We start from the raw sequence: 17027 nt of genomic DNA, 5'->3' as shown, positions 1-17027 counted from the left end.
TTCCCTACAAAAATCGTTTTTTAGAAATGTTTCTACGATTTTTTGTTACTGAATTATCACTGATTAAGTAAAAACTGAGTATTTTAACTTTGATTGTTCATAACTAAATGAAACATTCTTAAAGCTAAAACTTTGCTCTATATGATGGTGTTGTTGCCAAAATTAAAAAACACAAACATGATATAAATGATTTAAGGTATCGTAAAAATTAGCAATTTTTTCCTTTTTCATTTTTACTCAGAAAACAATTGTGAGAATCAACAGCAAAAATTTATTTTTCACTTTTTGTGTTTTTAAGTATCTTGCATCTACAAAAAATTTGACACCATCCAAGGTCAAACTGACCAGATCAGTGAATAGATCATTTAAAACCCTACAACTTTTGCAGGAAACATTTCTTTTGGAAATGCTTAGTTTTCGAGATATTTCACCGGTCCGACTTTTTACTCACATAAACGCTCTACAATAATAGCCTTCATTACAAAATCTTATTTATTCTATAATGTAAGTAAAAGTTACGATTTTAATAATTGATTTTTATAAAAATAGAAATTCGCAGACATGGTTCAAGAAAGTGATAAACTTAATCGTTGCTTTCTTCTGTTCAAAATATGAAAAAAAAATATTTCCCGTATACCAGGACAATTTTAATTACGATTTTCGAATTCAGCAAGTAAAATTGAATAAGAAAAAAATGTGAGCACAACGATCCCTGCGTGCTCCCTAAATCGCTCAAAATGCACCAACTCTTTTTTTATATCGAAGTGCTATTCTTTCACATACCAAGAGATATATTACAGAAGTACAGGTAGCTTGAATTGTTGTGAAGTAGCACGATGGCAGATAGTGGTTTTTAAAGAAAATACCTCAAAATGTACTACTTACTTTATTTTTTGCCATAACTTATTGTTAGAGAAAAAAATCATAGTGTAATGATTAAAAAAGCAATTTAAAAAGAAAATGTTATACTTTACGATACAATTGAAGACATTTGCAAAAAAAATTTTCTTTTCACCGTACACATTATCAAAGTTGAAGTTTATTTTTCAATTTTTTAAGATTCATTTTAAATTAGTGCCATTGAAGTGTAATCAAATTGTTGCAAAGACAGGAAGTTCGAAGCGAAAGTTAAGGTTTCATATTTTAAAACACTTCTAAACAGCGCTCTGCAATTATTTTTCGCAAAGATATGTAATTTAGAATTCGCTCTTTTCTAACGTTGCTTTTGAATAATCCCCTAATTTTTTTGAGCAGTGTATATAAAAGATTTGTTAATGATAATTCTAATATGAAAGGGCACATATTGTTACGTTTTATTGCAATATAAATTGTAATATAATATAGAAAAATTTTGGAAAATTTCAGGGAAGACATAGAGAAAGAACATGTGGATTTACGGCTTTTTACGACAGCAGCTGGTTTAGCTACGATATTGATAAAGATTTTTCAGTTACGACCTGTATGGGCCGATCGAGTACCTACCTTTGTTGCAAAAGATAAATCCAACATCAAAGCACGGCTTCTTATTGGAAAATCGCGTAAGATGACAATCAGAGGACATCATTTTGTAGCGCATCAGTATTTTACAATAACTTACTGCAATCATTGCCAACTTATTATCGGCGGTATTGGGCCTCAAGGATATTTATGCAATGGTATGTGAAATGTATAATAAAGAACTTCCAAAAATTTTCTTGGGTAAAAATAGAAATTTCTTTCGAAAATTAAATTTCTATAAATGGCATAGTTTAATTGCAAAAATGATAATCGATAAAAAGATGTAAATTATATTAATAATTATAATATTAAATGTTAAATAAGGACAGATGAATCCGAGGCATCGGAGGCATCTGAGCGACGTTTTCGAACGCATCCTTGTTGATATAACAGATAATTCGAGTCGATCGTCACACATCTGAGGATATCAAATTCATCGATATTGTAGATTCGCCATAACATTTTTCTTTGATTTGTACGCTCATCTAGATTTTTTCTCTCTACTCTATGTTCTTCTTGTATTCTGGAAGTTGTTCATAGTCGTTGCGTAAAATATAAGTTACCTCAAATAAATTCGTTTTGGTATTTATTACTGTATTCTCCCATAACTGCGCATAAAAGACAACCCTATACATACAAAGTTACTTTTTCTGCTGAACGCAACTAATGATAATAAATAATTGATTGACAGATTGTTCCCTCAATGTGCATCGACAATGTGTTCGTGTAGTAGAAGAAAATTGTCCTGGTCCTTTAATGCGAAAAGAAAGAGCCAATGATAGGATCAGTAAACTGATGGAACGTATTCGACCGGAAAGGAAGCTTCCATCATCTCATCATCATTCTCAAAACTATATATCCCATCGTAAGTCTATCTCTTGATATTTCATGTAAATTGTATTATTTTTTTATTAAACTAATTACAAGATAAAGAATTAATTTTTCAATTATTTAACTTTTAATATTATAAAAAAAAAATTTAACATTAAAAATTGGAACTTTTTATATTCCTTATATGATTATATATGATGCCACGTATAATTATATCTCACATATAATTACATACTATTATATATAATGTCCAAGATATGTATAACGTATACTTTAATACAGAATGTGTAGTGTAATTCCCTACTCTTACAATTAGCGTAATCCAGGACCAACGATATAGACGTGATAGGGGGCTGGTCCCCTTTGGCAGATATAAATATAGCGCGCGTGCGCGTTCATACACACTCACAAGAGGGTTTGGAGTCATTAAATACTACACGTCTTCGAATTGGATCAAAATAGTACCGATGGAATGTGCGGAAAACCGCTGCGCGTGCTTTGTTTATTTTGAGTAGGCCGCGCGCCAGCAGAAATGTTGCTATCTCACTTCAGCAAGCACTTGACTCATTTGCGCGTGTTCTTTGATCGTGCCCGAACTCCTGTGCTTTAATTATGAGATGTTAATCAAAAGTTTTGTGGGACAAAAACAAAAAATGAACAAATTTGGCTATAACACCATTCGAAAGTTGCTATTTTATATCTTTGGACTGCAAATTATCCTAATATGTCAAATTATTTATTTTTTGGTAACTGTATCTTTTGGTAACCTCAATATCTTTAGGCATAAAACATTATAATGAGATAAAGAAAATACGTAGTGGCTTCAAAGAGATTTAAAACAATTTGCAAGTATGCATTTTGTAAATTGCATATTTTTTTAAAAGCAACTACGTGTTTTCATTACATCAATTAATTTATCTTATTATTCTGTGCAGAAAAATTATTAAGGTACAATTACCTAAAAGAGAAATAGTTTAGCAGATAGAAACACTTTTCAATCCGATAAGACCCAAAGTAGCAATTTTCGAATGTTGCTACAACAAAATCTGTCCAAATTCTATAAAAGCAAATTGTTCTAATAAAATTTACACAATATAAGTTAATTGATAAAATAATTCGAATTTTTGTCTTATATTTGCTGACATTGACAAAACTGTTATTTTATGTTACAGTTGACAAAATAAAAAAAAGTGAAGAAGATTCCGGTGTACTAACGGATGGAGAAAATGGTAAAAGAATCTCTCTCTTCTGTTTCTTTGTTACATTTCTGTCACTTTGTTTTTTTTTTAAATTTATGAAGTTTTGTAAAAATTAAATGAACAATATCTAAATTTTGCAGCATAATAGTATTTTTAATGAAACAGAAACAATATAACTAATAAATTTGAATATATGGCGCAATCAAAATATATCGAATTTTAAAAGTAAAAAATCTGTTACATAAGACCACAAAAAATTTGTATCACGTAACTCTAACTAGAGTAAGTGTTTTTTTATAGATTCTTGATTACAAAAAAAAACAATGCCACAAATTAAATTGCTTTATCACGTCAGGTTATGAAGTTGCTTTAAATTTATAATGAAAAATCGGCCATTCGTAAGAAAAGAATAACACTGTCTAATCACCATTTTGCCATATGAATGTGAACAATCATTTTTGACAGATTTTGTGCTGAACATGAATCCGTTGGATTCAACAGACTATCACTTCAAAACTTTGAGAAGAATTACATCAAAAAGATTTTAAAAAAAATGACTATTTTGATTTTTAAGACGTACTATAGTAGCAACTAATTTTTTTGCTTAATTTCATTAATGATATATGGAAGTATCAATTTTTAGCTTTAAATTGCATTTTGGTTCATTTTGATATGAATTTTTGCTTCCAAGATATAACAATTTGAACATAGCTTCTTTCTCAGACAACATACATTATCCAATAAAATTTAACCTTTATTTGTCATACGAATGTGAACAGTAATTTTCACTGGACTTTTGCATGTTGAACACGAATTTATTGATAAAATTTGGTTGATAAAATAGGTACCAAATGAAAGACCTCATTGAGCTGAATACAGATATATATTTTTATTTTACACCGATTTTCCGTTCCAAAGTTATAGGGTTCCAAAGGTCTCAAATTTAAAACAGTTTTTTATTATGTGCGGCATAACCACACTATCATTATACGGATCAGGCCTGTTCAAAACTCGGCTCGTGAACTAGTGTTTCCATCTATCTTCTCGTTTCGATAGAGCGAGACAGAAAGTAAATAAATGAGGATAGATTAATGTTTAATAAAATCCAGATATCGAAGTGGAGTCGATGACTACCAGTTTATCCTTGCGAACAGTTCCAAAATCGAGAAGCCATTGTGGCGTATTATTGTGACTACCAATCTGGCGCGTGCACTGGTAGATGCTGCAGTCATATTAGGACCTTCATATAGTACTTTGCATATGGCCACAGCCATATTTGCATCATACCAAATAAAGGGGTTTGGAAATGCTCACATTGCCTATCAATTGTACTCGACACAATTAATAAATGTCTAAACTAATATTTTCTCAAAATGTACATAATTCCATGTGCAATACATGTACATAATGTACATAATAGTATATAAATGTATACCCTATAACTTTGAAACAGAAAATCAGTGCAAAATAAAAATACAGGGTGTCCTATTTTAAACAATGCATTAAGATTTCTCGAAAACTATGGTAGGTACGAAAAAATGTTTCAAACAAAAGTTGTATGGTTCGGCAGGGGACATAAGAAGGTACCATTGATTTGATCTTGAGTGGCGTCTCCAAGGCCAGATCAAGGTTACGTCGATTTTTTTTAAATTGAACCCCCTATTTTTCATTACATTTTCTTGTAGCCTCGAGAGCTTTTCAAAACACTATAATAAAATATTTTTTCATTAAGTATTTTTCGAGTTTTATAACGCTGTTTCGCTTTTATAAGTATGTTTTGATTTTTATAAGGCTCGAAAGTTACAGTACAGTCCGCATTACGCAAGTTGTCCGACCGACGGCTAAAACCTCTTGAATGTTGTTCAGAATCATATCCTGGATAACATTTGTCAAGATCAAGGCCATTAGTACCTCTTATTTTCATTTTTATGTAAAAATGAATTTTTAATGCAAAAATGAAAATGAGAGGAATAATCTCCAATGGCCTTGATCATGACAAATGTTATCCAGGACATGATTCTAAACATTCAAGAAGTTTTAGCCGTCGATCGGACAACTTGTGTAATGCTAATACCACCTGTACTGTAACTTTCAAACTTTATAACTCGAAAAATACTTAATGAAAAAATATTTTATTATGATGTTTTGAAAAGTTCTCGAGGTTAGCTACAAGCAAGTGTAATGAAAAATAGGGGATTCAATTTAAAAAAGTCGACGTGATCTTGACCTGGCCTTGGTGATGCCACCCAAGGTCAAATCAATGATACCTTCTCATGACCCCCTCCGAACCATACAACTTTTGCTTGAAACATTTTTTCGGGTAAATGTTTACCTTTACACAGTCAGCCCCAAATGACCTCCAACTGACCTTAATCTTAATCTTGACCTCAAGGAGGTCAAGGTTATTGATCTTTTCCGTCGCTTATTATTCATTAAAAAGTTATGAATAGAACAATTTTTAAAGCAGAGTATTTGTGTTTTAGGGACACGCGACTTCCACGCGAAGCGACTTCCACTCTGTCTCTCCCCTCCCTGCTTGATGGCGCGCGACTCTCACCTGAAGCGACTCCCACCCCGCCTCCTCCTCTGCTTGGGGGCGCGCGACTTTCACCTGAATCCATTCCCACCCCACCTCCCCCCTTGTCAAGGGGCGCACGACTTTCCACGTAAAGCGAAGTTTACCCCCACCTTCCTTGCTGAAATATCTACCTTATGTTTAAAAATTGTGTGCTGTTCATAGAAATTGTTTTGTTCATAATTTTTTAATGAATAACGAGCGACGGAAAAGGTCGACGACCTTGACCCTCTTGAAGGTCAAAGTCAAGATCAGTTGGAGGTCATTTGGGGCTGACTGTGTAAAGGTAAACATTTATCAAGATTATTAAATAACCATAAATATGAATAATTTTACAAGTTTTGATTTTGACTTTATATTGATGCTTGTATTACCAGGTGAACATCGTGCGAGCAATTTGGCCGGAAACACTCGCAATAGCTGTGAGAGAATGCGAATTTCTAGTTTAGGAGGAACCAACGATCATACCGAAAATATGGACAATCCTTCCTCACGAGAAGACATTTCCGAAATGTATGTATCTAGATAATTGTACATTTACTTCTATATATTTCTATATGCTTTATGTATTTTTGCGGAAATTTTAATGATACATTCGTCTATATTTTCTATACTTTAGTTTATTAAAATAACGAAGTGTAGTATTATAATGTCTTCAAAATTTTAGCCTTCGATTCTATTTATATCTTATTATTTTATTTTCTGTTTTAACTTTATACTATTTTAACTTTATAAACATCAGTTTTTATAAATCAGTCTAGTTGGAGGACTTCGCAAATCATATGGAAAAAGTGGCTTCGGTCAAATTGACTAGTATAAATTTATAGAGCTCTCAATATTAAAAATAATATTATAATACAATATAGCCGGGCAACTAAGAGCTATTAGACGGTTGTTATTTGTATATGTTAACAATTCAAATTTATTGTTACTATATACATACATTCCAATCGACGTTTCGGTTGTTTTTTTCAGTCATCTTCAAGATAATGAAAAAACCCGAACAATTAACAAAAATTTAAAATTAAGTGCTATTGTTGCAAAAGAAGGCACATTCCAGCAAACCTTAAGTGATTCTCCATTAGATTGTGTGAACGACTCTTCTTAAACAATTTTATGGTTGATAAGATCGGTTATACTAAAAAAATTGCATCTCCATTCTGTTACACAAAACTTACGCGCAAAATTACATAATAATTGTCGTTAGACATATGTCTTCTTCAGTGTCTACAGAACGTTTGCCAAATTGACAGAAACATTTTGTAGATTATAAGATGTTGATTAAAAGTTGTTTTAGACAGTACCACAAAAAATGGACCAATTTTGCTGTAGCATTATTTGAAAGTTACTATTTTGAGACTAATTGAACCGTAAAGTTTAGTCTTTATCTGCTGAACTATTCATTTTTTGGTAATTACACCTTAGTAGCTAATTAGGGTACGGAAGTTCCTTATTGGTATAAGCAAGGAGACTCACTAAGCCCGATGCTGTTCAATTTATAGTGGACAAGATTATAGAAGGCATTAGACCTCTCGGTAATTCTTTACGTTAGGGGCACCTCTTCGATGACCTTGGTCTTAACATATGTTATAGAGGTGAGGATACTGATCAACTTTTTCTAATAAATTAAATGGCGGTCTCATCATCGGTAGCGTCTCCCATCAAGTATACTTTTGAATTTTAGTACATTAAAAACATCCTTTTTATATTATTATGAAAGGGGCACTATCATGTTATAAAACACGCATATGTAATAAAAAATTGTTTTGTTTAAATAAATTGATATTATAAAAAAGTGCATATATTGGGAAAGAGAGAAAATAGATTTTTATAATTAAAATGAGATAACAACCATGTCCGTAAGTGCACTCGATGCGTAGATATGTCAAGGTCAAAGCCATCGAAGCGGTCTCTCCCCATCGGCATATTAGCCGAGATTTCCTTATATTTTTTTTTAAATTGTAATATTATCTTTAATATTTATTAATAATAATATTTTGTCGATATAATACTTACAATTTCTTGATATACGAATAAAAAACTATTCGGTCAACAAAGTAATTTTTAATTCTAACTATAATTTCATAGTAATATTTTAAAGAAGTTATTAAGTCGATTAATTGAATTTTGAATATTTTGAAAACCTAACAAAACGCCATAACTGTGCATTTATGGATTAAACTACATTTAGTTAGTACTACATATTTATCAAATTTCATCGAAATTGGATTTGGAAGGTGTACGGAATCCTCTCTTACCATAATTTTTTATATCTTAAATTATAGATTTTTGACTTTATTAATTGTGTTACATTTAAATTTAATTTTAGCACAAAATTTAAATAATTAATCTTCAAGTTGGTTTTTACACAATGGCATCGAATATCAATATACAGGATGTATCAAAAGTCTGGACACAGTCGAATATCTCGAAAGCAAAGCATTTTTGGAAAAAATGTTTCAGACAAAAATTGTAGGGTTTAAAAAGCTCTATTCACTGATCACATCCATTTAACCTTGGATGGCGTCGTCAAGGTCAAATTAAGGTCAAATCGATTTTTTAAAATGGAATATCCTATTTTTGATAACAAAATCTAATAGCTGGTGTTAAGAACTTTTCAAAACATTATAATTATGTTATTTTTCGTTATGTACTTTTCGAGTTATAAGGCTTGAAAGTTATACAGTACCGCCAGCATTAACATTACGCAAGGTGTCCGATCGATGGCTAAAACCTCTTGAATGTTTAGAATCATGTCCTGGATAACATTTGTCATGATCAAGGCCACTGGAGGTTATTCCTTTTGTTTTCATTTTTACGTTAAAATGAAAATAAAAACAACCTTCAATGGTTTTGTTAAATGTTATTCTGGACATGATCCTGAACGGCGTTCAATAGGTTAACCGTCTGTCGGACATCTTGCGTAATGCTAATGCCAGCGATGCTGTAACTTTCAAGCCTTATAACTCGAAAAGTACTTAATGAAAAATGACTTTATTATAGTGTTTTGAAAAGCTCTTGACACCAGCTATTAGATTCTGCCATAAAAAAATAGGGCATTCCATTAAAAAAAATCGATTTGACTTTAATCTGACCTTGGCGATGCCACCCAAGGCCAAATGGATGTAATCTCAGTGAATGAATCTTTTTAAACCCTATTTTTGTCTGAAACATTTTTCTCAAAATTCTTTGCTTTTGAGATATTCGACCGTTACCAAACTTTTGATACACCTTGTATATATATATATATATATATGTATATATATCTATATGTTTATAATTTTATACAATTGATTTGTTTGCGTCGTAGAAATTAATTTACGTTTTATCAATTACGATTACTTAGGGTCCAGCAAAATATTTCCAGTAAGCCAAAGACGTCAAACATCAACAGGTCTGAAAGTTACAAGGAGCGGATACATCATAAGGTAATTAAATACATTGTTCAGTTTAAATAGATATTCAACCATATGATATAACGTTATAATGATTATTAATTTATTTTATGATAGCATCAAAACTCTAGAAAAATTAAATTTGATATAATTTTTATTTTATCAAAAAGGCCATGCATAGTTATAATATATGATATTTTAGTTATACAAACGATTGTATGTCCATTTATATATGCCCACATGTGCATCTCATAAGAGGATATGTAATTAATACCAGATATATGTAATTAATGCTCCGATTCAGCTGAATTTTGTATTATATATATAATAGTTCAGCCTTTCTAATAATTTATGCTAAAATTATAGAACGCGCTTCTCTCAAGCATTTGCGAGAGAAAATTTGCGTTTAAAAATTTTCTTGTTGTGGTAATGTAAAATATTTTAATGCATTTATTTATACATAATAATAATAATTTAGTGATTTAAAATGGTAACGAAATTGATACTCACATAATATTTCATTAGGTTATTTAAAATTTCTACTAGAAAATTTTGAAAAATTTTATTGTAACTCTAATCTTTCCATACCATTTCCATACCACCTTAAATTACTAAATTATTATTATTACGTACAAGACATAATAAAGAGGCGAAATTATTATAGTACGTCAGGATATAATTTTAGTTTAAAGGATTTTTACTATTTTTTGACATAATTATAATTCGTTAAACTATTAGTATGTAATTAACATAATTACAATTCGGCAGATAGAAATTCAAATTATCTAATATTAACCTTAGAATTTTATGCTATTAAAAAATAAAATAATTTTTCATGCGCTTGTCGTTATGAGCAATTTCGACAATATTAAGAAATTAATATTTCGATAATTATGCATATTAAGAGACACCACGCAGATGACCTTGACACATGTTATCAAGGTCATGACTTGAGTGACCTCCAACAGGTTTTGGCTGGCGGTCGTCCTTCGTTAAAAAGTTATTAATAAAAAAGTTTGAAAAATGATGTCTCTTTTCTACTATATGAAACAGAAATTCTCTGCTTTAAAATATATTTTACGACTTTCCACGTAAAGCGAGGTTCATCAGTAGAGATAAATAGAAGTATATATTGTTAACAATTCAAAGTTAAGGTCATCGGAGTTTATTCTCTAATGGAAGGAAGTGGGGTGAAAGTTGCTTCGCGTGGAAAGTCGTAAAATATATTTTAAAGCGGGAAATTTCTGTTTTATATAGTAGAAAAGAGACACCATTTTTCAAACTTTAAGTCTGAATATCTTAGAAACTATAAGAAACCGCCACCTAGTTGGTAAGGTAAAATTACTCAAAATTATGACCTTGACATATGTCAAGGTCAAGGCGCGGTATCCCTTAATATGCATAATTATCAATATTTCTTCACCCGCGAAATTAAAATTTCATTGTAACATAATAATATTGTTGCACTCCGGTAATGAAGATGCAAACGCAACCCGCGTAATAAAATTCTCTCTCGTAAAACTATAAGAACGACACGTTTATTTGACACATCAAATTTTGACAACAAGAACAGGACAACAATAACAACAACATTGCTAAGGAAAGGATCGCTTCACTTTTGATAGGCGGCAATAGACTTATGGGTAGTACATCGCTTCCAATACTAACCCCCTTTTTAGGTTGTCGTCCCGACAACCACCATAGATGAATACAGTAGATTCGCTTCTGAGCGATGGTTCTTTGCCCTACCCTAGACTTCAGCCAGTTCCGTGAAGTTGGCACCCGACTTTAACGAAAAAAAATTTTGTTGGGTGTTTGTTATATGATTTTTCATGCAGATGATTGTAGTAATCATTAAATCGTTTGTAGTTGTAAAATAAGGAAGATACCAAATTTTTAAAAACCGGTAGAAATTTTTGTTTATAGATGAAACGGCACCACGTTTATATATGAAATTGTTTGTAATTGTTTGTAGTATCAATATTTTCGTGTGTAGTTCAAAAATTAAGCATATAATCGATTTTTTAAAAACGGGTAAGTATTATTTTAAAATGGAAAAGCAAATGATATCATATTTTCATTACAAATCGTTTGTAGTTGTTTGTAGTGATTTTCCTTTCGTTTGTAGTTGTGCACCGTTTAAAAGTTACAGCAAATTTACAATAAACGAATTACGTAACCGCCAATTTTTAAGATATCTCAAATCCTCTCATGGGATACCCTACTGAAAAAAATCACGTCACAAAGTTATTATACATAACGAAATCATATAATTAAAATATGTAAATCAGGAACTAATTGTTCCAAATCAGTACATATATCGCTACGTTGTGCGGTGAAAAGATCAATGTATGATATACATATATATAGTTTTCACTTAAATTAATTAAATTAGTAATTAAAATTGTATTTTTTAAATTGCAGCGACAGTTGAGAGAAAAAAGAAAGACCAGTGACCCGAATCTGTCCAAAACAAAGTGAGTAGTTTTATCACAATGAATATTTATAATATTGCTGAAAGTGACTATGAATAGAAAAGGACTTTTAAATTTATACAGCGTTGCGTGCGATTACTTTTATTGCAACCATATTAGATCATAATATCAGAAGCAAAAAATTATGCAAGTTTTTGCACATGTCAAAATGAATTGTATTTTTCCTTCTATGTATAATCCTTTAATGTTCTATGATTTGTATCAGTGGTGTAGTCCTAAAAATAAATATGCCCAGGTGGTGATTTGAACAAAATAAGGGGGGGGATTCGTATTAGTGAAGTGCTCAACATTTTGTTACTTGCTTTAGGGTAGAGCGGGGCTTTTTCGTCGATTTCTCGTGCTAATGTTTATGTTTCTTAACTGCACATTGATTATTTAAAGGGTTGGTAAAAAACATATTTTAAATGTGTTTTAAACAGTTTAAAACATGCTTAGTTGAGGTTTTTAATATGTTTCAAATATGTTTGTTTTATAATACTGTTTAAAGCATATTTGAAGCATTAAAAACATATTTAAGAATATGTTTTGTCGTTTAAAGCCACGCTTTAAGCGTTTCTAATCATCTTTCTATCTTTATCGTTAATTAAATGTAAAATAGGATAGAATCACTGAAAGCGTCGAAACCGAACGCAGTAGAAGTATTAGGGCCATCACACACAAAATGACATAAGCTGAATAACCATAGCAGGCATATCATGAGCATATAAGGCTATACTATGAGCATCCAACATAAAGATGCCTATGTTGATTTAAATAAGGTACTCATTAGTCTAGAGGCCTTATGCTATGGTTATGCAGCTTATGTAATTTTGTGTGTAATGGTCCTTATAGTTAGTAAGTAATAAAATATATAAATTGCTAACAATTGACTGTAGAGTTGGTTCCAGTGATTGCGAGCCTTCCGGAATATTTCCCGGGAATTCGGCCGGCAGTTCATCGAATAGCAGCCTCTCGACGAGGAGTCTGGATAGTCCTAGTACCAGTTTGGAACAGGTACACCCAACCTCATCAGCGGCAAACGCGTCAACTTCGTGGGACAGCGATGTCGATGTTGAGGCTGATCCGCCGGATTGGAGTCAGGCTGTTACCGAAGACGTTCTCGCTCAACTCAGCAACTCCGAGAAAAAAAGACAAGATGTTATTAACGGTGAGTAATTAACTTGCTGTAATTTATAAGAATTACATCGGTAAATTCTACGGTAAAAAATCGATAAATTGCTTACCATTTTATACTTCTACAATAGGAAATTAAAGAGTAAGTTAAAAAAAATGGTAAATGTTTATTTTAGAGGACCCAGCTCCGATGACCTCGACCTTGACATATGTTGTCAAGGTCATGACCCTGAGTGATCTCCGACAGGTTTTAGTTGGCACTCACTCTTTGTTAAAAAGTTATTAACAAAAGAAGTTTAAAAAAATAACGTCTCATTTCTACTATAACTGCTATAAGTCATAAATCCATATGCACCCATTTTGCACCCATTTGGAAAGTCGAGCGCTTTTTAGCAGAGGGAAGGGGGGGTGAGAGTTGCTTATAGCACTTACAGCAGAAATGAGACGTTACTTTTTTAAACTTCTTTTGTTAATAACTTTTTAACGAAGAGCGAGCGCCAACTAAAACCTGTCGGAGATCACTCAGACATTCTTGTAGCTTACCTCAAAAGCTTTCCAAAACGCTATAATAAAATATTTTTCCATGAAATACTTTTTTAGTTATGATGCTCGAAAGTTACAGTACTTCCGGCACTTAGTATTATCCAAGGTGTCCGACCGACAGCTAAAACTTCTTAAATGTTGTTTAAGATCAAAGATGAACTAGATAACATTTGTTAAGATCAAGGCCATTGGAAATTGTACATCTTATTTTCATTTTTATGTTAAAATGAATTTTTAATGTAAAAATGAAATAAAGAACAACCTCCAATGGCCTTGATCTTAACAAATGTTATCTAGTTCATCTTTGATCTTAAACAACATTTAAGAGGTTTTAGCTGTCGGTCGGACATCTTGGATAATGCTACATGCCGGAGGTGCTGTAATTTTCGTTGTGTATACGTTTACATTATTTATTATTTTTCTTTCTCCTGCAATTCTGTTTGAAAAATATAAAAACTTCGACATTATTTTTGTATACTTTTTTTACATTTTTAAAACTTAACAAAAATTTGGATTTTACATATCTGTATAGATACACATATACTACGTAACATGTGTATTATAATACGATACAAGTTTTAAAGCACATGTTCAAGATACTAAAACAAGCTTTTTCTGTAAGTTTCAGAAAAATCTTAAAAAAATGGAGAACATCCTTAAAATGCGTTTAATCATGCGATATACATCTTATTAATATAAACATATATTAATATAAATCATTTTTCTTAGTGCATTTTTTCAAATCGTCCTATTCGAGTGTTATTATTATCATTCAAATCTAATAGTAGAGTATTTCTTTCATTTTTTAGTATTAAATTTATTTACATTTTTATCCATATCTTTTTTTCAGAGCTATTTCACACCGAGCGCTCTCATGTCCGCGCGTTAAAAGTGCTTTCACACGTCTTCCACAAACCTTTGTTGGAGTCCCAAGTGCTACCATTAGATCAGATTCAATTGCTTTTCTCTAATCTGGATGAAATGTTGATGATACATTCACACTTTAATCAAGCGATGAAGCGAAAGAAAAAGGAAAATCCATGCGTGAGTGATGTAGGCGAACTTCTATTGGAGATGTTCGACGGTGAAGCTGGTGAGATCTTTGAAAAGGCTGCGTCGACTTATTGTGCTAAGCAGCAAGTTGCCTTAGATGCTCTGCGCGATCGTCGACGTAAGGATTCCAAGTTAAACGCCTTCTTGAACGACGTAGAAGCAAATCCGTTATGTCGCCGGCTTCAGTTGAAAGATCATATATTAACTGGCATGCTGCGACTCACAAAGTACCCGTTGCTCTTCGAAAATCTCGCCAAGTACACGCCAAACAGTAATGAAAAAGAGAAAGCAGCCATATTGCGTAGTCTCGAGCGTAGTAAAGAGATTCTAAGTCGCGTGAATCAGGCGGTGAAGGAGGCCGAGGATCACCAACGACTTACAGAGATTCAACGAACGATCGATCGATCAGCCTTTGATAAATTTGATCACCCGACCGTGCAAGAGTTCAAAAACCTTGATATTACAAAGCGCAAGTTGATCTACGAAGGGCCGCTGCAGTGGCGGCGTACTGAGCCGAATCGATCGATGCCGAATCGTTCGGTGCCGAAACCAGTCGATCTGCATGTAGTGCTGCTTGACGATACGATCTTCTTTTTGCATCGACAAGACGATAAATATCTGCTTAAGTTTATCAATACGACCAATCAGGCGGGCAATTCCGTGTTGAGTCCGATTGTGAAATTATCCACTGTACTAGTGCGTCACAACGCCGCTGAGAAAGATTCCCTCTATCTTGTCAATACTTCGGAAAATGGTGCGCAGATGTATAATCTAGTGGCACCGTCTTCGGCAGAACGAAAACTCTGGTGCAAACATATCTCCGAAGCTGTGGAGGCTTATAAAGCGCGCGATCGTCAGGATAGAAGATCAACGCCGTCCGCTACACTGGCGGAGGAGCCAATGCATTCGATGGAAGACGCATCGCCTTCCGGAATAGAAATGGACGGTGTAACTGTCGAAAAGGATCAGCCGCAAGATCGAGAATTGATGGATCTTGGACAAAATACTGCCGGCATGCAAGAGCATGATGAGGAAATGCCGGAAACCACTACAGGAACTCCTACAACCGAATATACACAACAGCGGATACAATCAACTGAGTCACCAACAACAGGTTGAAAATTACTATATTTATTATGTAGATATCATAAGCTTATTTTGTGATCGATAGATTTGTGATGCAAATAATTTAAATCAAATTTTCCCAAAAACTTTTTACACTTATTATTTTAAACACAAATAAGTGAAGAAGGCCATATTCGGTCGAGGCGAATCTTGGTGCCTTGGAATAATATATTATGTGAATTTTTACAATGTCCAATTCAAATTACGCGACGATTATTCACCGCGATATATTGTCAGTCTTGAAATGTGGTCTTCATAGACTGAAGCTGGAAACATAATACTGTAAATTAAGGTTGTATTAGCTATCGTAAATAATAATGAAAATAATAACAAGTTGATTGAAATTTACTTAAAAGATAGATTTTTAGAATATTAATATATATGTTTTAAAACGGTTTACAAACTCGTTTAAAAGTTACTGTAATTATTAGTTACTATAATGGGACGTGAAAATTAATGAAAAACTGCGACATCAAACATAGAGTTACGTTTATTTAGTGCTAACAAAGTCATTATAGTTTTAATATTTAGAAAAAATAAAAATAGAATTATGCAACAGCGCTAACAATGTCTTCCCGAATGCATCTTTAATTGCGAAAAAAATTATTTAAAATAATGACTGGATTTTGAAACTTTTTTAAATTGTTTATCGAAGATCTTAAAAATAATTTAAAGAAAAGGAAACATGTACTCACTAGCTTGTTACATTAATTAAAAATTAAACGGTTAATTAAAAATTAACGTTGAGTTAATTTACATATGTTTACTGCTTCGGATAATTTTGTATCTTTCAGCAACAAAAGAAAATTCTTGAGTTCGTTTTGCCTAAAAGGTTAGAGCCCATGAAAAGCATTGATGAGATTTTGCAAAATGTTTAAGGCGCGGGGGGGGGGGTCCGGAACTTTTTCTACACAATCTGTGTATACGCACATATACAGAGTGTCCCAGAATGACCGCCAAATATTTCGTGAGCTGGTACAGCGGACTAAACTGAGTCGAAAAGTTCTCTATCATTTTGCAATTTTCGCAATAATTTTTTTACTGAAGTATTATCAATTTTATAGAAAAACAAAAATTGTTTATTTTCTTCTTATAGAGTTCTGAGAATTTTTTCAGAATTTTTTAGTACCACATTTACTCGTGTTGGTAAAAATAGTTGCTAATAAGAAAATACAGTACTAAAAAATTGATAAAAAATTCT

The 17027-nt window shown here is 32.3% G+C and overlaps 1 protein-coding gene across 7 annotated transcripts in view; it reads left to right on the top strand.

Moving 5' to 3' along the window:
• The window catches only part of RhoGEF2 (Rho guanine nucleotide exchange factor 2), a 59053-nt gene that overhangs the window by 27303 nt on the left and 14723 nt on the right, over nucleotides 1–17027 (top strand). For 5 of the 7 annotated variants that reach the window (XM_018459991.1, XM_018459992.1, XM_018459987.1 and 2 more), the window contains 8 exons: nucleotides 1366–1655; nucleotides 2189–2362; nucleotides 3501–3557; nucleotides 6480–6615; nucleotides 9449–9530; nucleotides 11922–11974; nucleotides 12868–13139; nucleotides 14499–15815. In XM_018459991.1, the coding sequence (XP_018315493.1) occupies nucleotides 1366–1655; nucleotides 2189–2362; nucleotides 3501–3557; nucleotides 6480–6615; nucleotides 9449–9530; nucleotides 11922–11974; nucleotides 12868–13139; nucleotides 14499–15815 (2381 nt within the window). The remainder of the gene's footprint in view (nucleotides 1–1365; nucleotides 1656–2188; nucleotides 2363–3500; nucleotides 3558–6479; nucleotides 6616–9448; nucleotides 9531–11921; nucleotides 11975–12867; nucleotides 13140–14498; nucleotides 15816–17027) is intronic. The other 2 variants (XM_018459993.1, XM_018459990.1) reach the window with 1 other exon arrangement.

The sequence above is a fragment of the Mycetomoellerius zeteki genome, unplaced genomic scaffold, assembly GCF_001594055.1.
Source record: "Mycetomoellerius zeteki isolate Tzet28-1 unplaced genomic scaffold, Tzet1.0 scaffold9, whole genome shotgun sequence".
Lineage (NCBI taxonomy): Eukaryota > Metazoa > Arthropoda > Insecta > Hymenoptera > Formicidae > Mycetomoellerius > Mycetomoellerius zeteki.
The sequence above is the reverse complement of the archived record's forward strand: the minus strand, read 5'-3'. Positions and strand labels throughout refer to the sequence as shown.